At 42.4% G+C, this 27,481-nt stretch overlaps 2 protein-coding genes and 1 long non-coding RNA gene across 8 annotated transcripts; 2 read left to right on the top strand and 1 right to left on the bottom strand.

Moving 5' to 3' along the window:
- On the top strand, positions 384 to 17,296 carry LOC8063462 (protein EMSY-LIKE 3). Of its 4 annotated transcripts, none has more exons than XM_021452722.1 (14): positions 384 to 731; positions 1,096 to 1,242; positions 1,344 to 1,571; positions 1,654 to 1,800; positions 1,955 to 2,086; positions 4,578 to 4,786; positions 4,884 to 4,993; positions 5,083 to 5,326; positions 5,408 to 5,629; positions 5,703 to 5,771; positions 13,902 to 14,156; positions 14,257 to 14,325; positions 14,553 to 14,616; positions 16,985 to 17,296. In XM_021452722.1, exons 2-14 carry the CDS (start codon positions 1,137 to 1,139, stop codon positions 16,987 to 16,989), a joined length of 1,860 nt encoding a protein of 619 aa, XP_021308397.1. In that variant the 5' UTR covers positions 384 to 731; positions 1,096 to 1,136; the 3' UTR covers positions 16,990 to 17,296. The 4 variants fall into 4 exon arrangements, with proteins under 4 accessions (XP_021308397.1, XP_021308399.1, XP_021308398.1 ...); XM_021452724.1 differs by lacking the exon at positions 16,985 to 17,296 and adding an exon at positions 15,334 to 15,701 and having other exon boundaries at positions 1,392 to 1,571; XM_021452723.1 differs by lacking the exon at positions 16,985 to 17,296 and adding an exon at positions 15,334 to 15,701 and having other exon boundaries at positions 1,347 to 1,571.
- Positions 17,749 to 19,160, bottom strand: LOC8063461 (cyclin-dependent kinase F-1; the record flags this gene model as incomplete). The annotated part of the gene is made up of 1 exon (XM_021453478.1): positions 17,749 to 19,160. A coding segment is annotated over one exon (1,149 nt), but the record flags the coding sequence as incomplete, so codon positions are not given.
- LOC110432912 lies at positions 20,124 to 24,237 on the top strand. 3 transcript variants are annotated; one of them, XR_002450199.1, is made up of 5 exons: positions 20,124 to 20,519; positions 21,062 to 21,326; positions 22,619 to 23,407; positions 23,494 to 23,613; positions 23,773 to 24,237. It is a non-coding gene; the product is annotated as an uncharacterized LOC110432912 (long non-coding RNA). The 3 variants fall into 3 exon arrangements; XR_002450197.1 differs by having other exon boundaries at positions 22,619 to 23,613; XR_002450198.1 differs by lacking the exon at positions 23,773 to 24,237 and having other exon boundaries at positions 20,125 to 20,519; positions 23,494 to 23,658.

Below are 27,481 nucleotides of genomic sequence, written 5' to 3'. Positions count from 1 at the left end.
TTGTGGCTTCACCATGGATGTGGTAGATGGATCATCTTTATAATTTTTAGTTGTAGAGATATGCATGAGTCGTAAGATTTGATGTGAGTACAAATCTTGATTTTTTTTTGGAGTGAACTAAACAAGGCCTACTTTCGATGGTCATCGGACTAGAGTTTAGGTTCAGAGGCAGTTGGAGAGATGTGGAGCAGTTTTTTTTTTTTTGTGAGACAGATGTGGAGCAGATTAATAAACGGCCAAAACGTTCCAGGCAGCAGGTCATTAACCGGATGCATACGTGGATCTACAGGTGATAGGTGTTTGAATTTCAAATCTCAAAAAATCAAAATGCTACTAGGTGAGCGTGTGGCGCGGCATGTCCTCACCTCAGTGCTAATCCTCAACTGCCAACTGCGGTTTCGAAGTGCAAATGCATCGTGCCGTCGTGCGCAGTTGCTTCCCTCGATCACTCCTCTCCCTCCCTCCTCTTGCTCTCGGAGGCCACCGCGCTGTGCTTGGCACCGACGGCGGTCTCACCTCCTCAGTTCGGCCGCCTCGCCGTTTCCCTCTCTCCGTAGTCCGATCCACCACGACGCTCGTCAGCATTTATCTCAGGCGCGCCGCACTCGACGCCGCCGCCGGTGCCCAGTGCCCTAACCCTAACTGATCGACGGCAATTTCGCCAATCCCCGCTCCGTCCAGCGAATTTGGAGCCACTAACGTCGCCGCGCCACTGCTGGGCTCCAGAACTTGTGAGTTTTCATGCCAGTTTTGCGATTACGCGAGTAAACCAGTAGATTAATGTATTCCGACTAGTGCCACCTTTGATTCATTCAAGTAGTTGCGGGACTAATGCATTAGATAACCACTTAGGACTAATGTGAAGAACACCGACAATAACATCTCGCCTTCTGATGACGGCAATTTACTAGTGGCCTGAAATTTATTCTTCCAGTTTCTCGGTTGTTTTGGTCGTGTTCCAAATGTAGCCGGGGTATAACACTCAAGCAAGTTTGTGCCGAAACAGTGAAACATAAATTTTCCCTTGGGCGCCTGCAGGAACAAGTGAATTTTGCCTCACATAAGTACATAACTCTGTCCTTTGGTCACCTGTAGGATCAAGTGATTTTTGTCTCACAAATCACAAGCATTTGCAAATGTCAGCATTCGGAAGGCGGTATGATAGGGCTGCTCTGTCAGATATTACCAATCGAAGTGGCCAGCATCAGCATGTGAACTACAGTTACTCACCGCACCCACAAGGTAAATGTGCCTTGATGCTGGTGAATCTCGATCAATATCCTTAATGCAGGTGTTATGTATATGGTTGCCAAAACAACTTCTCTGCACGCCTTTTTTTTTAGTAGGAAGTTACAAACATGATGATGCTGGCTGCCGAATGGACACTGCAGATTCTGAAGCACAGCTTGCAGCTAATGTAATGAGGAACCAATACAGGCCTCACATAAAGTGTTTGGAAATGCAAGGGAGTTCAGAGCCATCTGAACTGAATTGCAGATACAATGCTCGTACTGAAAAGAATATAGTCGATTCGAGAGGTGCCCATTCCTGGCTTGATGCAAACCCAGAAGGTGAAAACAATATCATTCTGATCGGTGCCCTTAAATGTTTATCCTGCACTTACATGTGACATCCATTGTTGTGTTTCCACAGTATACAAGATGATGCAGACGTCACTTGAGCTGCTGATGTCCCGAAGCAGAAAAGTCCACCCACCAAATTTGCCTGATTCCACTTATGGTGGGGAACTGAATAAGGTTACAAATTCACAAGTTCATGGTATTGCGCAGCCATCTGACGGTAAGCATGAGTTGGATAGGTAGCACCTTCATTTTGATAATTAGTGCTGAACTCTTCTCTTATGTGATCTTTCAGAAAACTATGATATTATTTTAACTATTAACTGCACACTTACATGTGAAATAAAAAATGGGCGTGTTTCATCTTTCCACAGTACACAAGATGGTTCAGACGCCATTGGAGATGGAGATGCTGATGTCCCAGAGCAGAAATGTTTGGCCACCAAACTTGCTTGGTTCCACTTATGGTGGGGAATCGGCAAGTGTTGCAAGTCCGCAAGTTGATGGTACTGCATACTTGTACAATAAGCTGGTTTGTTGTGTAGGTAGCCATAGCACCTTGATTTTATAACGATGACACATTCTTGTGACCTTACTGATTGCTTTAAATCATGAGCTTCTGGGTTGTGCCAAATGTGGAAGGTGAAAAATAACAACTTTCTGACCGGTACTTCAAACACTGACTGTGCACTTATATGTGAAATCCATGAGTTTGTTTCTACATGACATAATATGCTTCAGGCACCACTGCATTTGCCAATGTCCCAGGTCAGAAATATTTGCTGAGCTAGTTCTGTTTTTAGCGGGAGACCAATGAATGGTACCAGTTCACACATTCATACTACTGCATATTTGTCCAGTGGTTAGCATTGTTTATTGCATAGGTAGAACCTTGATATGTAACTACTGGCAGGTTGTGATCTTGCTGCTTGTTCTGCATTGTTGGAAATTCTCTTGGTTGCTGCTGCTAAGCTTTACTCCCTCCGTCCCAAAAAGAGTGACGTTTTGACTTTTAGAAATCGTGTTTGACCGTTCGTTTTATTCAAAAATTTTATGTAAATTATAAAATAAATAAATCATTAGTAAAGTATCTCTAATGATAAAATAGGTCTTAACAAAATATATAATATTTATGTAAAAATTTTGAATAAGACGGATGATCAAACAAGATGACTGAAATTCTAAAACGACACTCTTTTTGGGACGGAGGGAGTATCTTTCATTCTTGTCTTATACAGTGTGCACAGCTTTATGATTTCTTGGCCAGAAATAGTAAATAGATTTTGGTTTTGGTACAAAAATTATAAAATCACAAGAATGGTTACCTTTTCTTTTCAAGATTTTCCCTTCAATCTTGTCCAAGTCGTTTGGTCTTTGCAATTATTCACTAGGTGCACAGGTTTTAACTATTGAGTTTTTTTTTGTGAGGATTTTAGATTCTTTCTTTTTTTAATACTGTGGAGTTGGCCTATGTGCAGCATGAGCTGTGCCTAACATTAAAAACTGAATAAACTTTCAAGATTTTCTTAGGCCTCCTTTAATAGGTCAGGAATTTGGTATAAGAATGTACCCTGTTTCTGTCTTTGACTCGTATTCAGATTTTCTTACAGCTTTGAGCCCATTAGTTTAATCGATTGCAGCGTGTCTCATTTACTCACCTTCTTTAGTTTTGTTGAAACTGTATTACTATTTATATGTTTTCCTGATACTGGTGTAAGTACATATGATATTGGAAAGAACTATATATCACCTTATAGGGTTTGGATTAAGTTGCAGACTTGTTCCATTTCAGTTCTCTTTCATGTTACTAGTGACTGCGCACAGTATATGCTTGTTTAGTTGGGTTATTTATGATGATTGGGGACCAGAATAGTCAATAATGGTACTATGGCAATTGATTATTGGAGGAAGACAGAACACTGAATCATCCTGAGTCATTTGACAAAGTTGATCTGGTGAATAAGATAATTCTTTGTACAATTAATATTGGTGGATGTTCGACAGAAAGCAGTTGGTGTTTTATGTGTTAGTATGAATTTCTCAGGATGCTAGGGCTTGTACCCATCAGAGGGGTATATGCAAACAATGTTGGGGTGCAACACTTTTATGTGTTTTATGTGGGCTTTTGTTGGAGAAAAAGGATTATAAGCTGTACAAGAAATTTTGTTTATAGATGAGTTCGTGCCATCAACTATTGGTGTCGTCGAGCAGTCTTGAAATACCATGGTCATGAGGATGTGATTACTGTGTTCCTTGAGCTCGCTTCAATTGGTGGGCTATGTGGTAGTCTTTGCTTCTTGGGAGTGGAGCTTTTAGTTGAGAGTCGTGTTGCTTTACTAGTTTCTTCTCTTAGTGCTCAGCAGCGTTTGGTCACCGATTGTTTTCACATAAGTACCCAATTGTGAACATCTTTAGTGATCCTTGTGAGACTAGTCTTGCAAGGATTGTGTTGGTCTTGGTAACCCTAGGCTTACTAGTATTGTTTGTTATAACTTTCTCTTCCTCTTAATAAAAAATGTGCTTAGACATGGTCAAAAACATTTTTATTATTGTGTTTTGATTAATATTGAAGATTACTTTAGGTAATTGATAAAATATGCTCATTATGAACTAAGTAACTAGCTAGCTGTTGTTGTCAATAGTTCGTGTGTCATGGGTCAGGTCCTACCTGTGTTTGTGTTTTGGTGATCTAAGCCTTTTTGTAACTTAGCACCCCCACAGCTAGGGCTGGAGTGGGGGGACGCTTCTTGTACGGGTCCGTTTTTTCCTGTCTTAATGCAATGACACGCAGCTCTCCTGCGTATCGAGAAAAAAAAACTAAGTAACTATACCTTCTTGCATTCATTGAAGTGTGTGTTGGTGTTTCTGTTTATTTATTACCTCATAAAATAGATCACTGAACTATTTCGTCTGCTCTACTTGTAGCATTGATAATTCTTTTCTAGAGCAGATATATTCAGTAAATTGTTGAGGTTTCTCATTTTGTGCTGTTTGCAGGAATTGATGATGATCTTCCACCACCAAACTTGAATAGTACAGATATGAGGGGCACTGAGCATGTCAGTGGTAATGGAAGAGCAATTACTCCTACTAGTTCACATGATACGGCACAGACAGCTATGGAAGCACAAATTCATCAGCTTGAGCAAGAAGCATATTGTTCGGTTCTTCGTGCATTTAAAGCACAGTCTGATACCATTACATGGGTTGGGACCATTAAACTATTTCAACACATTTAGTTTTGGTGATGATGTTAAATCACCCCCTCAAAATTGACCTGAGGTTAACTTTACAATTTTTCAGGAGAAAGAAGGTCTCATAACAGAACTAAGGGAGGAGCTAAGGGTATCTGATGAAGAACATAGGCAGCTATTAAACAGGATCAACAATGATGATTTTACTCGCAGCATAAGGTAGCATGTAATATCCCCTTTACTTCACCGATGCCTATCCACAAATTTGTCTTCTTTCCAGCATTCTGAATTTCTGCCTTGAAATTAAGTGAATGGAGATCAAAAGGAAGATTTGATGCAAGGGCGCCCAATAATCCTAAGCCAGTATATGATCCTTTGTCCATTCATACTACCTCTGCCCGCAAGAGGCAAAAGACATCTCAACCCCTCACTGCTTCACCTGCGCCATCTCCTCCGATGCATTCACAGCAGGTGGCTGCACCAACACACCCATCATCTTCAACAGCTACGAAGGAAGTTCCACCGGGACCTATAGGAAAAAGGCTAAAAACAGTATGCTGATTTATTTAGACAAATTGTTTCCAAAAGAAAACTTTCTGTTTGATTCTTTCACAGAATTTTATGTGCTTCTAGGGCCAGAAGGTACCTGGGGGCTCTGCAGTGAAGTCCATGTCATCTTCAGAAGGTCTTAGTGCAAGAAGGCCACATTTGAATAGATATTTTCCTAGTTGTCCTGCTGCTGAACTTTCTCAAGCACAGACTGTCAACCCATTAATTGGCCGTAAAGCCATGAATCGTTGGCCTGATGATAATAATTTCTATGAAGTAGTTATATCTGATTACAATCAAGAAACGGTGTGTTTCTGTCTCACCATAGTTGCATTTACTTTTAATTAAAGTGGTCTCTTTCTTAGGAATTTCCTTGCAGGGCCTTTACGCGCTGGTTCACGACATGAATACATCAAATGAGACTTGGGAGTGGGTTGATCTTAAGAAGGTACATGATCCTTTCTTCAATGTGGACATTCTTCCTCTATGTTGTCTATGAAATCTAAATCTTTTGGATTTTGGTTCCTCAACCTTTTTTCTAAAGTGCTGTTGGACGAGCAAATTATAATTTAAGATCACTAGTTTTAGAAATATCTTTTTTTTTAAAGAATTCTTTAGTCATATTTAGATATTGTCACATTGGTTTTAAACATGATGCTAAGAAAGACTTGGTGCACTTGATGCGACACAACATGCAAACTTCATCTCCTTGGTAGACTAGTGGGATCACTCTCTACACTTTGTTAGAAAGATAACAAGCCGGCTTGTATTGTAGTCCCCAAAGGGGAAGATAAGGTTTGCACACAATATGCACAAAACCCCTTACAATATTGGGAAAATACACAACATATGTACATCAAACACCCCCTTCAAACTCATGGTGGGTCAACTACATTGAGTTTGGAGAGCAAATAACTATGGTGTGCCCGAGTCTTTGCCTTAGTGAAGAAATTTGCGAGCTGAATCTCTGAGGCACATGATGGAGAGACACAACCTTATCGATCTCATGTAAGAAGCATCGACTCCAATATGCTTGGTGGGCTCATGCTTCATAGGATCCCAAGCAATACTTGTTGTTCTAGGCCCGAGCCTTCGAACACCTAATGGCTGCGCGAGCCAGCGAACACTCTGAAGTAGAACGAAATGGACAACACTCAAATGATGAAACTTGTATTGCCCGTATTGCTTAAGAGCACTACATATTCGGAGCATATTTCCTTTGACCTAGGACTCATCCGCATTTTGGGGGTGTCGCTCGCCCCAGATGGCACTAGCCCTTAGGTCCCCACTTGGCCCCACGTCGTGTTGCCATTCTACCGACCAGGTGGGTCCCGACAGATAGGGGTTGCTTGCGTCTTGTCCCTTGATGGGCTCCTCTTGACGATTGTTATCTATTCGACTGGCGAATGGTTCGGGCCACCTTATTGTCCTCACCGGCGCCTCGCCACGCAGACCCAGCGAAACTGACGCGTCTACTCGCGAGACCAAAAACACACGCAGTTTGGCGCACCACAATGGGGGTGTTGTCGGACCAATGTTTTCTCATTGTTTGATTAATCACGATTAATCGTCCTTATCAGCACTTAGCACTCGATTAGGCCCTCCGATTCTATCAAAGCAATCAGAAACCTGATCGTCCGATTAATCGTCGATTACTCATGATTAATTGTCCGATTAGGTCTCTTGGCCGATCAACACTAAATAGGCAGATGGGCTGCTTTAGTTTACTAGGCTATATTTATTTGGGCTAGGCCCATTAGGGTTTCTCTTATAAACCTCACCCCCACTCTTTCTCTCCTCAGTCCTCACTCCCACTCTAGCCGTGAGCTATGTGTGCAGCTGCGAGCTGCATCTCTTTCTTGCTGTTGTTGTGTGCATCTCACTCCCTCCCTAGAAATATAGTCTTGATGTTTGATGTCTACTATATAAATATATAGTATATGATATATATACCATACATATATGATACATACTCTTGCTATATGCTGGACGATTAGGCCGACTAGAGGTCGATTAATCGTCCTGATCGTCCTAATTGGTACCAGACTGATTAGGAACTATAAGCCAATCGAAAAAAATTGGTTGAGACTACCATCTTGTCTGTGCGAAATGACACGCTAGTCATTTTGCCCTTTTTGCCAGAGCGAATAGGGCAGACCCTGAGCTTGCCATCCCTTGGCTCTACAAAAAGGAACCACCATTTTGTCATGGCTACGATTCCTGCGAGTGGGGGTCGACCCTTTTGCCTCGACGAAAATGTTGGCGCTGCGTTTAGGATCTCTTCTGCCCCCACTAACACGCTTCCATCATCTCGCCACTACGACCGCACATAGGGAGCGGCGTTTGAGCCCTATGGGGATGCCCATAGGGTAGGCCGGGCCCTAACAATACTGATCACACTGGTGCTGTCAAAGAAAGAGGAGTTGGTCCAGTACCCGACACACCAAAATCCTCAAGTAACCACTATAGCCAAGTCACCTCAGCATTGACAGCCGCCATAGCACGTAGCTCAGCCTCAACACTCGAACAGGAAACAAGAATATGCTTTTTTTGTTTTCTAGGAAATTAAGGAAGAGCCAAGGAAAACACAATAGGCTGACAAAGAACGATGATCATAGTGATCACTAGCCCAAGTGGCATCAGAGTACACTTGTAGCCGAGGGGAGCTAGTGCGAGGAAAGAACAAGCAATGAGAGGTGGTGTCACGAAGATATCGTAGAACACGAAGAAGGTGAGCAATGGACGAGCAGGGTCAAACTGACTCAAGATATGGATAGAATGGGAGATGTCTGGATGGGTGATCCTAAGATAGTCAAGACTCCCAACGAGGTGATGGTAGCAAGTGGGATTGTGAAGAGACCCACCATTAGTGGGACACAAGTAAAGACCGAGCTCCATAGGTGTATCAACATTGTTGTGATTAATGAGAGCAACACAAGAAATAGTCATGTATGTACTTTTCTTGGGAGAGGTAGATACCATCTTATGTGGAAGTGACCTCAATGCCAAGAAAGTAACGAAGAGGACCCAAATTAAACATTGGGAATTTTTCAAATAAGACATTAGGAATTTTTCACTGAGGCACTTCTTCACTAAGTCAATGAATTGAGGGTCATCACTTGTGATGAGCATGTCATCGACATAGAGAAGAAGAAGAGTGCGACCACAAGAAGAGGTGTGAACAAAGAGAGCAGGGTTAGGGTCATGGTTACTGGGCTTGAAGCTAGCGTTAGTTACACCAGAGGGGAAGTGCTCAAACCCAAGCCCGAGGACTCTCTTTGAGACTATAAAGAGAACGACACAACCGAACAGACCATGCCACGAGGGATAGAGTACCTGTAGGTGGCTGCATGTACACCTCCCAGAGTTCCATTGAGAAAGGCATTCTTGACATCTAGTTTAGAGATGGACTACTGCCAAACAGAAGCAACAAGGAGAGTCCAAACGGTGGTCATGTGAGCCACTAGAGCAAAAGTCTCATCATAGCCACGTCACGACCTTGCTCTTGCCGGAAACCTTGTGCCACAAAACAAGCCTTATAGCACTGAAACAACCATTGGAGCGAGCATTGGCCTTATAGAGCCACTTGCAAGTAATTGGAGTGATGTTGGGTGGCAAGGGAACTAGGTCCCAAGCGCTAGTTTGTGCTCCAAAACAACAATCTCATCCATAATATGTTGCTGCTCCTAGTGTGCAGCAGCCTTCTGATAAGTTGTATGCTCAACAAGAGTAGCAGAAGTGAAGCCATGACAGTCGGGAGGATGAATGGTACTATGATCCCGAAGATCATATCTAGGAGAAGGCCCTAGAGGGGTCCAAGGAAAACAGAGAAGAGTCAAGTGGTGGAGCTGGTGGTGGGAACACCGGAGGTGGCGGTGGAACAACCGGAAGGGGAGGGGCAGGTAGAGGTGGAGTAACAGGATATGGAGGTGGAATGACGACAGGAAGGTGGGAGAAGTAGAGTAGTATGGGAAGATGGGTAGATGGAGAAGACCAGTTGGTTGAGGTGTGGAACAAATGGGACTCACCAGCTATGCTGGACGAACTAGTGGGAAGGCGAGGATAATAGCAACGATATGTGACATTCCTGAGAGATCCTCATCTAATGGGATAGCCCTTATGTTATGTACTATACTCAAGGAAGACACACTCAACTAACTGGCAGTTAACTTGGTGCGCTCACAAGGTGGGAGAAGTACATGCAGACACAGCAGAGCAGCGAAGATGGTTATAGGGTAGTGGGGTGCCAAAGAGACGCTTGTAGGGAGTGCATCCCTGAAGAGCAAAAGATGGTTATTGATTTATGAGGAAGAAAACTGTAGGGACAGCCTTAGCCCAAAAATGAGGAGCAAGATTAGTTGAGATCAGAAGGGCACAAGCAGTCTCAAGAATGTGACAATGCTTAGGCTCATCGATCCTATTCTGAGCATTAGCACCAGGACAAGAAAAATGAGCAACAGTATCCAGATCAGCAAGGCAACGACAATGAGCAGAAGGAATGTATTCACCAGAAGAGTTAGCACGAAAGCATGAATGGAGATGAGCAAGAGTACCCAGATCAACAAGGTAATGACAATGAGCAGAAGAAATGTATTCACCAGAAGAGTTAGCATGAAAAGCATGAATGGGAGAATTGAATGAGTACGAATCATGGTGGCAAATTGCTAGTAAATAGAGAGAAACTCTCCATGAGAAGATATAAAATAAATCCAAGTGAATCTCAAATAACCATCAATAAAGAATACATAATATCAATGACGTCCTTGGACACAAAAGGAACATGACCCTATACATTAGAATGAACAAGATCAAAGGGCATTGGGATACAAACTCACCGGTCATCGGAAGGATAGGAAAATCACAGCTGTTTTCCAAGCTTGCAACCTATACAATGGAGAGCACTGTCACTAGAAAACATGTCCTAACTTACTGCTACCAACTAAAGTGGATACTCCATTCATTTATCTCCATCATTTTAGCCTTCGACGTAGTGACCAAGGAGCAGAGCAAAAGCACTCAGTTTGCATTTAACCACCGCGGGCTGAGCGTATACGAGGAGTCACAGGCAAGGAACATCCAATAAGTAGCAAAGAGGCAATAAATGTAGGCAAGTGGTAGCCAATGAGGAGCAAAGGGGTAATAAATGCAGTCAAATTCTAAGCTAATATGAAGGAGATTTTTGAAAAAAAACTTTTTGCTTACATAAAGGAGATAAATGAATGGAGAGAGTAGTTTAGAACCTGATAGATGACCTAGATGATGATGCCACTACGCAAAAGTAGTGGTAGATGATGTAGGTGACGCGAAGGCATGAGAATTGGACAACGACTGGATGGACAAAGTGGGCGAAGGGAGATGCAATCAATCAAGCTCCCAAATACCCTAAGAATCATGATGCCCAGGCCCAATCCCCCACTAGAAGGCCTACACAAAGATTGTGAACACAGCTAGGGTCAACTTCAAGAATGATACGATATCCGTTATCAACAGACATCAACTACATAGTGAGCTTAGGAATTTGTGAAACATAAGGAACATGAAAAGCTAAAGTAGAAAGAATGCCATGTCCAACAACATGAAGAGATGTGCCATTAGTGATTGAGCACCAAAAGGCGAATTGGGAGGTGACATCGAAGATAAATGAGTCAAATCAGAAGTCATATGAAAAAAACACCGGAGTCAAGGAACCACTTGGATGATATACCTAGATGAGGAGTAAGAGTAGAACCAGAAGCATGAGCAGTAGTCCAAGTGCGTCGAGGAAGTGCGTCGAGGTCTATGCTGCGGCAGTAAGATGGCGAAATAGGGTGAGGATCTCTTGCTCGGTGCCAGATATTGAACGAGGGGCCTATAAAGTATAAGAGCCACTCGAGCATGGAGAAGAGCGTGGGCCTTGGCCCTTCCGGTCGCGCTTCTTCTTTTGGTAAGCCCGCTCATTGTGGGAGGGCATGGCAACTAGCATAGATGGCTGCTATTGAGCACTGCTTACACTAGCAGCATGAAGGCGTGTCTTGGCTCATAGCTCAAGTATCCCTTCGGCAAGCGATGGGCATGGAGGACAAGTCAACAATTGCGCTCGAATAGTCTTGAAGTCAGGACAAAGCCGATAAAGGAACTCGTGAAGACTAAGTGTCTCTCCCTAGCTCTAGTGGTGCTCACAACACCGGCAAGTTCCTCAATGGTAGAGTCTAGCTGACGAAGCGCCTGAGGCTCCTCAACGACAGCAAGGTATATCGCCTCTTTACGAATCTCATAACTACAACGGAGGTGAGCCCACATCAGGTGGCAAGCAGTGAGGCCCCTGAGAGACATGGAGAGGTCGATCTCTGTGCTCGCAAGCAGGAGAGCTTTGGCACAGGCCTCCTCGTGCAGCCAAGTCTCATAGACACTGGGCTAAGATTGGTATCCTTTCATCTCAGCTTTAAACGCCCCAAGGAAAACACTCTTAGCATCATCATCATCAACATCCGGTGGGTAGGTGGGTGGTGTTGGGAGAGCAGGACATGTCTGCTCACCCATGAGATTCCCCAAAGCTGATGAGCACCTATGTGAACCTCCATGTGGAAGACAAACACACCTCAATTAGTGCCATTGAAGATGACCAGGCATATAACTGAGGAACGGGGACAACACCGGGACAAATGGAGGATGCCATGAAGACTATGAGCTCGCACTCTCTTTTTCTTCTTATTTTGGAACTTCATAGGCTCAATAGCAAAGTACCTCACAGGTGCAAGAGCAAAGCATGCAGAAGGTACCCACCAGACCAGGCTTCCGCCAAGGCAGAATGTAGATACGGGGATACGATGAGCAGGTAAGGGGTCGTGGGTGAGATGCGAGCGGCCGGCGATGGCAGCCGCGGAAGGGCGGGGCGGGGCTCATACGACCAGCAGTGGTGGAACCCGCAGGCAAGGGCATGGCCAGCGGAGGTGGCAACCGCAGGCAAGGCATGCACGGCAAGTGACGGTAGCTGCTGGCAGAGCCCGCTGAACCTGCGGAGGCAGAAAAGGGGAGGGAGATGGGTGGGGAAGAGTAGTTGTTTGCCGGGAAGTCGGCTGGACGGTGACAGCGGCTGTCAACTGTGGGTGGATCTAGACTCTAGAGCCTGATACCATGTCAGAAAAATAGCAACTTAGCTTGTATTCTAGTCCCCAACGGGAAAGGTAAGGTCTGTACACAATATGGACAAAAGCCCTTTCAATAGTGGTAAAATACACAACAGATATATACATGTAACACATTCAATCCCCAAAGACCCCAAGTTCCTGTACATCGTTGAACCTTGGAAAGAGCGTTGATAGACTACAAACCACAATTGAGAAATTTAGTATTGGCTGCCAGTGCTTAAGGCATCTGCTGGTTGCTCCATATATAGGGAAAACAGTACAGATTACAGCTAAAAGCAAAATAACTAAAGTGCAATTTCAACAACTAAAGTGCTAGAAGATAGAATGGCTGTGATCAGCCCTGACAACCTCTACAACTAAAGTGAGAGCTCTCTGAATCTAACACAACCACACTCAGGCTTATCCCTTCAAGCGTAACTGCAGGATTTTCGAGAATAATCACGCCACAACCATACAAATTGCGGGGATGATCAAAGAAAGCATGGAAACACACAAAAGGGTGCACTGTCTGCAAAATCTGTAGTGGCTCGATTGGCTCCTTTGTTTGGGCTCCCCAGCTATGTTTGGGTGTGCTTATGAGTTTTCCACTTCCTGTAAATATAACTCTCCCTCTTAATTGATAGGCAAACATCCGGCTGTTGCGTTCAAAAATAATTATATCTAATTCTTTTAATTTTATTGACTTGCCAGATTTTGATAATAACCGAAGCAAGAACATATATAGGTCTAACTCATACATCCAACAGTTTTATTTCTAAGAAAATCCCGCAGCAACATGCAGGGTATCCTTCTAGTTATATAGATAGAGTAACATCGTTGGCAGCACATGGAAACTGGTTTGGAGTAGTGTGCTGTTTTTATATGTTTAGTCATTGCTACTCAATTCATTAACACACTTGGAATCTGGAAACTTTTAGACAAGAGGCATATCATGATAATGCATATTAAATCCATCCATTTAGTTCTGGACAATTTTTCTTGGAGAACGTGTTGAGATGTCCCAGAGATGTTAGAGCAAGGTCAATAATAGAGCCAAGTGCTTGACTATAAGCCAAGTGATAAGAGCCAAGTTATACAAATAGTTGTCTCATACTTGTCTCTAAGACAGCTTCTCTTTCCTGTTCCTCCACACAACACTTGCTATTTGGGCCCACCACTGCCTGTGCATTCGTACCTAGCTTAGTGCTTGCATGAGAGCCAAGCTATCGTCTCTCTTCTCCACATTAGCATTAGCTTGGCTATAAGCCCATTATTATACCTGCTCTTACTGCTTTCAAATTGACTTGTCTGTATTAACTATGCTCGGTATCTGAAATGTTTGTTGTTTTGTACTCATGTTATTTAAAAGAAGACCTATTATTCATTCTGAGAAGAAGCATAAATTACAAAATAAGAAGACTTATTATCTGATGGAATTGTGCTAAACCACTGCTTTTTTTTCTCAAGAAAAGATGGGACAGGAAGATATAAGATGGCAAGAGGATGGGTCTGGGATAGACCCTGTGATGTATTTACAAAGTCACGGTGCTCAAACTCGTGGTGCTGGGAAGTCCACTAGCCATGGTGGGCCGAAGCCTGTTCCTGGAAGAAGAATAAGTTTCCAAAAGAATGTATCCAAGAAGGATTTTCTACCTCCACAAAATGTTGATGAGACAAGAAGTTACAACAATATCAATATATTTCATACTGGGAGCCTGATAAAAGTGGTTAGTTCGAATGAACGTCCCCAATTTTTTTTTCTGATTAGAAACACTGCAGATCTTGAGCTTTGTAATTTTAATTTTAATATTGCATCTGCTCATGCAGGTAAAGAAAATTTTTAGCGTTACCAATCCTGATCCCCTGGAAGTAGAGTGGGCAAAGAAAGCATTGCAAGTAAGTCTGATTGTACAAACTATCTTATCACTGCATGGTTGTGTGCCCACCTCCCTGTTGAAACTGCGTAGATGGGTCCGCGGCCGCCAAAGAAGCGTGCGCGCGTGAGGTTCCTGCCTGTTCCGGGTTCAGTGGGGCCCCTTCTTTAAGACTGAAGTCAAGGGGACGTCTCTCCTCTTGATCAAGTCAGGAAATTTTCAGTTTTGTCTAACTCAGAATGCCTTCAGGATCAAGAGCGGTCTCTAGTTGGTGCAATAACAAGGCTTGCTGAGGCATCTGATGTTGCAAGTGGTAAATACTAATGTCCCATTATTCCTGTACCATAAACATGTGGAAAATTTTTAATAGTTTGATTATTTTTCCCTCAGATAGTGCACCTTTTCCTGCATAATATATACCATGCAAGTGTAATCCCACCATGGGATGTTAGGATAATTTAGCAGAGGGAACTTTGTTCCCTGAAATTTAATCTAACATAGAAGAATATACTCCCTCCATTACAAACTTATAAGATGTTTTGGCTTTTTCTAAATATATGCTTTTATCAATTACCATGTATCTAGAGATAGCATATATCTAAGTACATAGCAAAAGTTATTTACCTAAAAAGCCAAAACATCTTATAATTTGGAATGGAGGGTTGAGGGAGTAGTGTGGATGCTTGCACACTACCACTTCTCTATCTATTAAATAAAAAACAAGAAAATGTGGAGAGAGAAACCCCCACAAGAGTTTCTATGAAGAGGCAAAAAAACTGGCTGAAGAAGTGTTTTTATTCTAAAAAGGTGTTAAGCCAGGAGAAGATTACATGTTCTTTTGAAGTTGTAGTTGTGGATTTAACTCTATGCATGTGAAGGGCTACAAGTTCTTTGAAGTTATGCAGCCACATGCATTGATGCGGATGGCCATTTTCTTAGATCTTCTCATGATGTGACCTAATGCAACAAGCTGAGATTTTGAAATTTTCCATGAACAAAGTATCTTGAAAATTAATTATGTTCTTTGCAGGATGACATTGTTGATCAAGTATGTTCACACCCAAAATTGGCTAACCTGGTCTGATTCTGGGAAAACAGACCGGTTTTGCAAACTTTGTCAACTTATGAATTGGACTTCACCATTGCGAAAGATTGAAATGCGCGTATAGAAGTCTATTTTGGAGTCCGAATGAGATATTTATAGTTTTTTTGGGTAGTTGCACAACCGCAGGTTGTTTTTCAGAACTGTCTAGGTCAGTTTTGACATTGTAAAACTAGGTTGGAATTGTATTTTCGCATGGATGTTGTAAGAGTTTTGCCCCCTAACTGGAAAAGTTGGGCCACAACCGATTGAGTGCATCGAGTTGCATCTATGAAATAATTATATACTTTTACCTTTTTTTTTCCCCTTTGCCCTATTTACCCAATTTCATTTGTTGTCCTCCTCTTGTCTCCATGGGGCTACTGGCAAAGCGTGCCTTAAACTAGGGGGGTCTCAATTCCATAATCAACATCTACTCAATTCAAGTGCTAAATTATGATATATGCTAAGCTGTCTACAACCAAAATTTGATAAGAATATGTGCAGCTTCACCCTGAAAGTGCAGCAGAAAGTGCATGGTGTGAGGCGGAAAGAAAACTCAAGAGATCTAGGAGACTAGTTTGCACAGACGATAAGCGCCACAGAAGTACTGAAGCAAGGATGGGAGGATGAGGGGGGGCGGGGGTAGAGCTCAGGGTCAGGATGCCCTTCACATGCTTGTGTGATGGGCTGATGCAAGGAGTCCTTTGTGATGGCACGTGACATGCTTGTGTGATGGGCTGATGGCGCGTTCTCGGGTCAACAAGTGTTTAAGGCCTTGTTTGGATGTTGTCGGATTCACCTCAATCTACATGTGTTGGAGTGGATTGCGGTGGAATTTAGTTCAAGTTCCGCTCCAATCCACCCCAACACATGTGGATTGATACGAATCCGACTACATCCGAACAAGGCCTAAGGGTGCAAGACCTCAGGGAGAGGAAGGTCTGGAGTTCAGCAAGCAACGGGAATCGGAGCAGAGAAGCACTATAGGGTTGGAGAAGATCGATAGAAGGGGAAACCCGGTACAGAGAGAGAGAGAGAGAGAGACTTGAGGAAGAAGAACAGTAGCTAGGGGTTGGGATTCTATCTTCTGGTTGTCTTCTCGGTTCCCTTTTGTAGCTGAAACTCCACCTGACAGCCTGGCTTGGGCCCACACGGCAGCTAGACTATGACAATTAGGGTCCCAGGATATGCCAATTTTATCTCAACATCTCCTGCTAAAATTGAGAAGAAAATACATGCAATTGCAGTTGCGTCTTGAAATGATTACAAATATCCTTTCTGTACTGAGTATTACTTGACAGCACTGACGCAAATTGTTATTTGGGCCGTGTTTAGTTGGTGAAGAGACAAATTCCGCGACACTGTAGCACTTTCGTTTGTTTGTGATAATTATTGTCCAACCATGGAATAACTAGGCTCAAAAGATTCGTCTCGTACATTTCGATCAAACTGTGCAATTAGTTTTTATTTTCGTCTATATTTAATACTCCATGCATGCGTCTAAAGATTCGATGTGACGGAGAATCTTGAAAAATTTTGGGTATTTTGGTGGAAGTAAACAAGGCCTTGACAATCCCCTTTCTTTCTGTGTGAGCAGGTTAGCAGAACCGTGCGAGAAGGAATGTATCAGGTGCTGCCGTGCTGGTAACCAGCATCAGGCGAAGTAACAAACATCGCTGGAATATGCAATAACTCCATGAGAAACCTTGTGTAAAAAAAAAAATATTGCTGCTAGTTGATTGTAATGTACAGTTGGTCTCTGTAGATTTAATACCTTCCATTTGGGGGATAATCCAAGGAATGGCAACTCAACTAATTCTGACCATTTAAAGCTTCTAGATGGTGGTGTAAACAATTTGGCATGTGATTCTACATATATACTACATAATCAAGAGTGGGATTTGTGATATATCTAGATCATGGAGCTTGAGTCTTCCGTACTTATGATAATGTTAGAGTTCTAAACTTCTAATAAGTGAATCTTGCCAATAGTTGCCACAATCAACGGTTGCCAAATGTGGTCTACTACACCAAATTGTGATAAAGCAAGCATTTGCCAAGAATTGTCATGAAACCAAAGTCCATTCTTGTCTAAAAAGGAAGATTCTGAGGAGAATCTTGATTATGTTTTGAATTGCCATGAAACCAGAGTCCATTCTTGTCTTGAAAAGAGGTTCCTGAGAACTAAAAGGGAACGACATGCTTTATACAAACTAGCTCAGTTAATCACGAAAATGTCAGCCGGACATGGCATGCAATGTCCAATTCTCCAATGTAGTTGCATCAAACAGAACCTGAGCAGTTTTGTGATGTCGAATTTCAACGGTTGCAGAATTGCAGAAAAATGAAGCAGGGAATACATAATCATCACATATTATAGCTTAATTAATGGCAACAAGATCCATGTTAAATTGTTTCAATTTGATCAGATGATGATCAACAATGGATTGTCTCCAGCAACTAATAATAATTACATAAGACAGCAACGCATTGCAATTTGCTACTACTGTACATTAGCAATGAAGCTACACATGAATGAATAATAATATAGCATAAGATTAAAGTAGTCATTTTGTCCTAAATAACACTGCTCTCCGTTTGTCTGCTCTTGATCAGAATTCAGATCAGGTATCCTCTGGACCCAGCGACTCTGCTTCCTCTGAGGCATCCTCAGTCAGGAGTCCCATGGATTCTGCCTCCTCCGACTCCGAGAACCAGCGGTGGTTGAGCGCTTGTGCTGCAGTGAGCCTCTTGCCCTCGTCGAAGCAAAGCAACCCACACAAGAGCTCGCCGGCAGCCTTGGACAGGTCCGGTGGCAGGCCCTTGAACGCCGCCATCCCGTCCGAGTCCATCTTGTGCCGCAGCTGGGACACCTCCACGAGCAGGTCGTCCTTTGTTTCGACGCCAAGGAACATGGGCTCCCCGGTGAGCAGCTCTAGCATGACGCAGCCGAGAGCCCACATATCGACCGGCGGGCCGTAGCAGCGGCTGCCCTTGAGCATCTCCGGCGCGAGGTACCACAAGGTGCCCACGCGGTCCTCGGGGTCGTACGGCGGGCGCACAGGCGTGGCCGACCCGAAGTCGCAGATCTTGAGCGCGCCACCGGGGCCGACGAGCACGTTCTCCGGCTTGACGTCGCGGTGGAGCGCCCCCGCGCGGTGACCCACGCGACGCCGTGCAGGAGCTGGCGCATGGCAGCGCGCGCCGTGGCCTCCGGGAAACGGCCCGTGCGGTTGAGCCGGCCGCGGAGGGTCGGGCCGTCGACGAGCTCCGTGACGATGAAGAGGTCCCCGGAGGCCTCGTCGGCGGCCACGTCGCGGATCTGCACCACCGAGGGGGCGCCACGGCAGGCGGCCAGGCAGCCTGCCTCGCGGAGGGCCGCGCGGGTGCCTTCGCCGCCGCCGCCACGGGTGGCGCGGACCCACTTGACGGCAACCATCTCGCCCGTGGGCCGGTGGCACGCCCGCACCACCTTGCCGTACGTGCCCTCCCCGAGCACTCCGAGCTTCTTGTAGTCGTAGATGGAGCCGAAGACGTACCGCGAACGCTTCTTGGCCGCCGGGAGGCAGGGACCGTCGTCGAGCGCCGGGCGCTTCCTGGTGGCGATCGCCGCCGCCATGAGCTTTCCGCTTCTTGTTGCGCGCGCGCCGAGAGGAGAGAACCAGAGAAAGGGAGAGGGAAGGTGAAATTTTGCAAGAGCTGCTCTGCGGGCGGGCGCCTGGCGGCGTCGGGCAGATCTGTTTAGAGGGATGGATGCGTGGACGGTGCAGATTTTAGTTGGCGTGGGCGTCACGCGGATCCGAGGGCTCCGCCCTTCCGCACTCTTTGCTGTTTTGTTTGTGGTTGTGGGTGCCGTGTGTTCGACGCTGACGCGGAGCCACGGACAGCTCATCACAACCAAAACAGAAACAGCCTACCCGCGTCCGCGTTTGAAATTTGAATGACTATTACCACCGACTTCAAGCACACCCGAGACCGAGAGTGTCCGAGACTCCGAGTCTTCTCTTTTTTTTTTCTGCGTAGGACTATAGGTTGGAAATTTGAATCGGATACCATATATATATATATATATATATATATATATATATATATATATATATATATATATATATATATATATATATATATGGTAGCGCTATTATACACCCTAGATGTAGAATATTATTCTACACCGCAAGTCAAAACTGAGCAGAAAAAATACTGAGCAGTACTGAACAATGTTCAGTATTATCCAGTACTACACCTAGGACCATGAAATACTGAACAATACTGAAACGCGAATACTGAATAATACTGAATTTTGTTCAGTATAACAGATTGGTATAGAATAATATTCTACACCCTAATATTCATAGCCCACCACCGTATTCATTAGCATCTGTGGCGAGTAAATCAAATGAACCCGAGGCATTTAAAAGTGAGGTGTTTTAACTGTCGGAGCTGTTGCATGCATGCATGCAGGTAATGAGGCACAAACCCCTGTCCACACGCGCCACGATGCCAGTCTTAATGGAAGTTTTATGTTTTATTCATATTAAATAGGTTGTTACATAGATTTTTTTTATGATATGATAGTGTATTTAAGAGGAGAGAAAAATAAGTTTTATCTAGATGAAACTCTCTTGGCCTTATGAGTCTTGAAATGAAATGTCTATCTCCTATACAACTAAAAAGACTAAAAAATAGACAACTTTTGGTGCGGTTTTGCCTTCGTCCGTCTGCCTCTCCCATGCGTCCGCGTCCCCGTTTTTGGAAACATCGATGATTGCGATCTGCTACCCCTTCTCTACCGTGCCCCGTCCTCCTACGATCCGCAACAAAAGCATTCTCCCCTCAGATTCGCAAGAGGCGCGCCCTCATCCCCGTGATTCCCCGCAATCCCATGGCCCGATCCCCTCCCTGGACGTCCAATCTCGGCCGCGGCCGCGAGCTATCGAGCGCCGTCGCAACCACCGCCATGAGCGTCGTCGCAACCGCCACCACGAGCGCCGTCGCAACCGCCGCCACGAGCACGTTGTGACCGCCGCCACATCCCTGGACGAGATCGCTGTCAGGACCACCACCACCTCCCTGGACGAGAGCGCAGTCGGGACCAACGCCACGAGCGTCCGAGGCCGCCGGTGGCAACCGTGGTATGGCAAGCGCACGACTCCCCCTTCCATTTTCCCCCTCCCCTAACTTCTTGGATCCGTCGACTCCCCCTTCTATTTTCCCCCTCCCCTAACTTCTTGGATCCGTCAATAACAACTGTCTCAGTGCTTTGTGTAAAATACTACTACGATCTAGTGAACCAACGCCGCAACCCGCTCGTGGTGAACCAGCGCACGATCTGGTGAACCAGTGCACGATCTTGTAGTGTTCGTCCCCAAGGACTGCAGATTCATGCCTATTCATTTACCCCTAATCTTTCATCAGTTGTGGTTGTTATCAAATAAGAAAAAAATAATTTTGACAGCTTAGGAGCCTGCGATGTGATATCTTGGCCACAGATCTTGGAAAGGCATCTCTTTATTTTGATCTCGTTTTCTGATGTCTTGCTCATGGTGGATTAGTGTTTTCTTGTTCATTTCTTTTATTTTTGTTGGATTGCATGCTCTGCAATCAGCTTTTCTTCCAAAGCCTTTTAATCTTTTGTCACTCTGTTGCTAACACGGTGAATTGATTTTCATATCAGGAGTTGGGGATGTGTGCTGCCCTGCTAAAAGTTTGAAGAACATGAAGTTGTGGTGTTTTGTTTGTTAGAGTTTGCACTTTGAGTTTCTGTTCAACTGCTCCTATGCGATTGTTGTCTTCTCAATCCATCTCAACAACTATGGGTGGGCAAACAGGCAAAGGCAAGGTAATGAGATGAAATATCATAGATAAGAACTCAGTAGGTGAAGCAACAAAAGAGAAGCTACTGGCGTCTCATCAGCAGCAAGAGTCTCCAGCTGAAACTGGTCTTCCCTTGCTCCCCTCTCCTTCCCTGTCTCTGCATATTTTTTTCAGAAAATCTCTACTTTGTTATTTGGATGCATCAGTTTTACTTTGATAGTGATTAGTTAGTCCTTGTTAACTATTCCTAATTGGTTCCTGCCGAGGGAGAGAGTGCCTGCACCTGCAAATATTGTTAGTTTGTTTCTAAACTGAAAGTGTGCAGTGTACCTGAATGCTACTACTGCCAGCTCATGGCAGATTTAGATTGTTTCTAAACTGATATAGTGTGCATTGTGCTTAGTTTGATTGCAGTTCAGTTTAGAAACTAGCAGTTCTATTTTTGGTGATTGCAGTCCAATTTCAGCTATAATCAATGGAAAACTGGATAGCTGTTGCACTAATCTGCTGGTGGAGTGATTCTGTTAGTGATGTGCTTTGCCAAAAATATTATATGCCTGTCATGCTATAACTAGAGATAAACTGAATGATACTTGGTTCTCATTCCTAAAATATTTTTACTGAATAAATTGAGGAAATTCTTCGTGTGTGGTAGACATGTCTTGTTTCCAAGGATTGTTCTTCTATCCAGAGGCTGCGTCATTGTTGCTTCACAATTTCTATGTGTCCATAACTCTAGATTTCTGAGTAAAATGTTTTTTACTCGCTTCAATTGTTTATGTACTATTTATTGGGAGACAGTATGTTGCGTTAACCTTGATGCATCCCAAGTTCTATCATGATAAATTAGCTTTATTCATGAATAGATGAAAGATACATGTGTTCCTTTATTTATCAGTTAGCTTCTATATAGAATTCAGATTATTTTTGCTTCAGCTCAAATTCCTATAGATTTAACAGTTGCAAGTCCTTCAAATTCATGCCGATCTCATACCGCTTAACTGAATATGGGGTAGTCGTATCCTTGTCTATCGAGGGTTTTGCATATTTTGCACATGTTTTTAGAAGAAACTGTAGGATGAGAAACACAAGGTAATTAATATGAGATTAAGAACTGAATGGGAACCCCTTTTAAGAGCTTAACTATTATTTTTTTATTTTGGGAGCCTACGAGAATATGTTAACATATTGTCTATTTGATGTGCACATATGAACCTTTTCATATCCTTAGCGTAAAGATTGATAGAATATAAGAAGAGATGCTTGAACTTCAATATAGTGTCTCTTTTACAAGTTTAATTCAGGTTGAGTGTGTGGTCTCATAGTAATCTTTTAAGCTACAATAGGTTGTCTTTTCTTTTAATTTGTCTGAGATCCGAGCTAATTTGTCATGGCCTATGTTGATCTATTCATGTAGGCTAAGGAACCGTCGCTGGATGACCTCGCCAAGCTGTACGCGACGCTAGCGACTCCTACACCGGCCTCTGGAACTGGTCCATGTCCTTCTCTTGCTCCCCTCTCCTTCCCTATCTCTCTGTATATTTGTTCAGAAAATATCTGCTTTGTTACTTGGTTCTCATGTCGGAGAGGATGCAACAATTTTAAATTGGTAGTGATTTGTTACTTCTAGATAACTGCTCCTGTTTTATGTGTGAATCATACGCTTCTGGATGTTAGATAGAAAATGTTGTGACAGCACCTATAACTTCTTATTGATCTGAACCTGAATTTTCTTATTGAAGTAAACAACATGATGGCTTGTATTTTAGACAGTCAAGTTGCTATTCATGTTATTTTCAGCATATGATGCTTCCTAGGTTATTCATGTTAATCAATGTGCTTTAAGGTGTACAAATTGTGTATAGTATTCATATTGTTTTCAGCATAATTAGGACAGTCAAGTTGCTTTCAATGTTATTTTAGGACAGCACCTGCAAGTATTGAGCCTGAATGCTACTAATGCAAGCTTGCAGGCAAAATTAGTTTGTTTCTATATGAATATTAAGATCCTTGTCCTACCACTTGATGCAATGGCACAAGATAAGGAGGCCAAAAAGATGGAGAAGAAAAATGCTAAAAAGAATACCATAGAAAAAAACTATAAGAATGTGTTAAATAAAAAATATAAGGATAAGAAGACCCCAACAACGGATGAAACTTTCATGAAAAATATTGTATATAAGGAGGTCCTAACGCCATAAACGAGGTAATATTATTTTACGAACTCATATTAATTCAAATTTTTTTGCACAAATGAGATCTCACTATCTCCATATTTGTTGTTGTTCCTAGGTATTTTCAATTGGCATCTGTTATATTACTTGCCATGCATTTTCACGGACTCTTGGTGGAATTACACTTACTGTGTTCGATTAGATGATGCTACCAATGACATATCGTCCGTCGTCTTTGGTCAGTTGCTGACAACCATGATCAAATAGCTGCAAGACAAAAAAGGCAAACAATGTTGTCAAATTAAATAATACTCAAAGATAGACTGTTTAGAATTCTAATTTCTGAATTAAAAAATCCTTTCATCACTATCTGCTCTTCTTTGGTGCCGTCATGCAGTTGAAGCAGTTCCAGACTTGACGGCGCTAGGTGGAGCGGAGGTGCGGACTCGCGCCGGCGTCTGTCGGCCACGTGTTGAGTTCTCGGCTTCTCGTGCTGACGCCACGGTCCGCCGTCCACGGTCCAGGAACCACCGTGACACTACATTGATCAATCAGATCAGAATACGGAGAGGAGGCCTAGGCTAGCTTCCCTTTCCCTTCGTGTCTGGTGGTAATCGAGGACACTGATGAGGCCCATCAAGTGGAACGGAGTCCGTCACACATTCAGGCGTATCTAGCTTTCTATCCCTCCGCCGTACGAGTGTATAAGTATATGTCCATTTCATGTACGTATCAAATACTCTATATTATTTGTTTTTTTGGTAAGGCGGCCGCCAAGGCTCACCACATATCTACCTCTGCCACTGCTCAATATTTTCATGTATATAAGTTCAAATATATATAAATAATTTCACATGAATAATACTATGTATCTTAAAAGTTTTGTAAAACTTAAAAATCTCTAACAAAACCTTAAAATAAAGTATGATATACTCACTATGTACCGCCCACGACATCAATATTATCTTAGTTGCATCATGGAAAGGTCTATAAAGTAGAGTTTGTGAGCCTGCGACGTTGTGCTCTCTATAACTGTGTTAATTTTATAAACTCTTGTAGTATACATTAATGTTACAAAAATATTATCTTATTGTGTGATCTAGTACATACTGTTTACTATCCCGTAGCAACGCACGGACATGCTACCTAGTAAAACTATAAAATGAAACTCTCTACTGAAAGTGGATGTTTCATCTAAGTTTTATTTCATTTTACATGACATAACAGTCTTGAAAACAACATCATGAAACTCTCCATTAAGACTGACCTAAAGAGCGTTCAAAACCGCTCCAAATCTGAAATGAATGTGGACAATAATTCAATAAAAAAGGTGTATTAGTATTATTATTATTTGCTTGGATAAATAATTTTGATGAGGTCAATGCTTGGTAAAATTAGTTTCCATAACTAATTCTGGACACGTTCGTGCAGAGATAATTTGGCGCTGCTATTTGTTGTAGTATCCGATCTTGGAATGATTTTTTTATTACTACTATTATCATTTACTCTGATAAATAATTTTGGATAGACTCATACACAATAAATTTGGTGTTGCTATTTACCAGAGTGTAACTTCTTCGAATTACGTTCTTTTATTACTGCTATTATCATTTGCTCCGATAAATAATTAGGCCAGTCTCAATGCATGTTTCATGAGAGTGTCATGCACATTAAATAGGTTGTCACATAAGCAAAATTGCTGACTTGGCAGGGTCATTAAATGAAGGAGTTTCATCATATGAGAGAGGAGTTTCATCCCCATGAAACTCTTGTGGCTCGGTTACCTAGTTTATAGTCTTGGTAACTGTGTCATGAAACTATGCATTGAGACTGGCCTTATAGATAGGCTTACAAGCAGTAAATTTGACGCTGCTATTTATCGTGGTGTCCCATCTCTAAATGATGGTATTTGCTCCGATAAATAATTCTGGATACACTCGTTTGCAGTAAATTTGGCACTACTATTTATCCAGGTGTCTGATCCCCTGGATAATGTTTTTTTATTATTAATATTATCATTCACTCCGATAAATAATTACAAACAGGCTCATGCACAGTAAATTTCATACTGCTATTTTCCATGGTGTCCGATCTTCAAACGATGATTTTTTTTATTACTACTGTTATCATTTGTTCCAATAAATGATTTGGTGCTGCTATTTACCAAAGTGTCCAATCCCCATATACTGATTTTTATTACTGCTACTATCGTTTGCTTGTATAAATAATTTCGGACAAGCATGTGTGTGCAGTAAATTTGGCGTTGCTTTTCACCTTAGGTGTCCAATCTCCTAATGATGATTTTTTTATTCCTATTTTAATCATTTGTGCCTATAAATAATTCCGAACAGGCTCATGTGCAGTAAATTAAATCTTATAGTCATAGGGACATTTAGTGTCTAGTCAGGGTAGTATTTATTACTATTAGAAGTCTTTGATTCTATAAATAATTACATCTACACTAGCGAGGAGTAAAATAACTCTCAGATCAGTTTCAGTGGAGGTTTCACTAGGATGTCATGCACATTTATTAGAGCGCCATGTCAGTAAAACTACACTTTTTACATGAAACGAAGAGGAGAGAAAAGGAAGTAGTTTCACCATGGTAAAATCCCGCGGGCGTTGTTTCCCACGCGGTGAAACAGGATGAAATCGCCACTGAGGGCCAAATCGTTTCATCATCTTGCATGTGATTCAATCATTTTGCAGCAGTTAATGTTTTGCTTAGCCTTGAAAACAACAAAGTGAAATGCTTCATTGTTGTGGTTGTTTTAGGGCACTCCAAATACAGAAACCATCGTGGTTTCTATAGATATAGATATATTGTAGTGTCACCTAAGCATTTTGCTGATGTGGCAAGAGAGTTATTGAAGAAAGAGAGCAAAAATAATAGAAACCGGGTCTAAGTTAGAAACCATGTCTACACAAAATCCAAGACATGAAGTGATATGTGGCTAAGAATGGAGAGAGAATAAATATGACTGGATAAAAAATATTCTATAGAAACTATGCATTGGGACTATAGTTTCTATATATAGTGTTTATAAAAATTAATAGGTATAGAAACTACATATAGTTTCTAGCATTGAGAGTGCCCTTATAGATAGTTTCATTTCAATTTTGATGACGCGTTGGTATATGAAATCGTACAGTAACACTATCCATTGAGACTGGCCTCATAATCATCGGTGCATCAGGGTAGTTTTTATTACTATCAATATCCTTTAGTTATATAAATAATTATGTTGGGACCAGTGAGGAGTAACAATAACTCTAGTAATCATAGAGGCGTCTAGTGTGCGGTGAAGATAGTTTTATTACTATTATTTTTATTACTAAATTTGGATAATAAAAAGAAACACACACTATCAAACTTGTGTGCGTAACCATGATAAGTAAATGAAGCATCTCATTATCAAGTATCTTTTATTATTAATAGTATCGTTTGAATCCGTAAAATAATCTTATCTAGACCCATGCACAGTGATAATTATTTGCATATGATAATCAATAGGGTATTTGATCTATGGTTAGACTATTTTTTACTAATAGTATCATTTGCTAATCATCGGGGCATCTCGTTGCTCTCAGATTATTTTTATTACTAATTCTATTATTTTGTTCAGTAAATAATTATATCTAGCATATGAGCAATTATTCGCTTGTGTCAATCACCGGTGAGACATTTTTATAGTACTGATCCTATCATTTTGTTTAGTAAATAATTACATGATGAATTCATGATCTGTGAGTAGTAAAAATATACTCCGTACTTCACGTATTGTTGTGCTGGCGTGAGCTCATTGCGGCATGACGCGAGGTGCTGCAGCGGCAAGCAGCGCGGCGGAAGCGTGGCAAGCATCCGATGGCTGCTGGCTGGATCGAACGGTAAAAGAAGGGTTACTGTGGATGAACAGGAAACTGTGAGGGAAAAACGGATGGTGAACAGTATTACATAGTCACCACGATTAAGGCCTTGTTTAGTTTTAAATTTTTTTGAAAAATCGACACCGTAGCATTTTCGTTTATATTTAACAAATATTATCCGATCATAAATTAACTAGGCTCAAAAGAATTCTCTCGTCAATTCCGACCAAACTGCATAA

The sequence above is a fragment of the Sorghum bicolor genome, chromosome 2 (assembly GCF_000003195.3).
Source record: "Sorghum bicolor cultivar BTx623 chromosome 2, Sorghum_bicolor_NCBIv3, whole genome shotgun sequence".
NCBI lineage: Eukaryota > Viridiplantae > Streptophyta > Magnoliopsida > Poales > Poaceae > Sorghum > Sorghum bicolor.
This window is presented reverse-complemented; position numbering and strand designations above follow the sequence as displayed.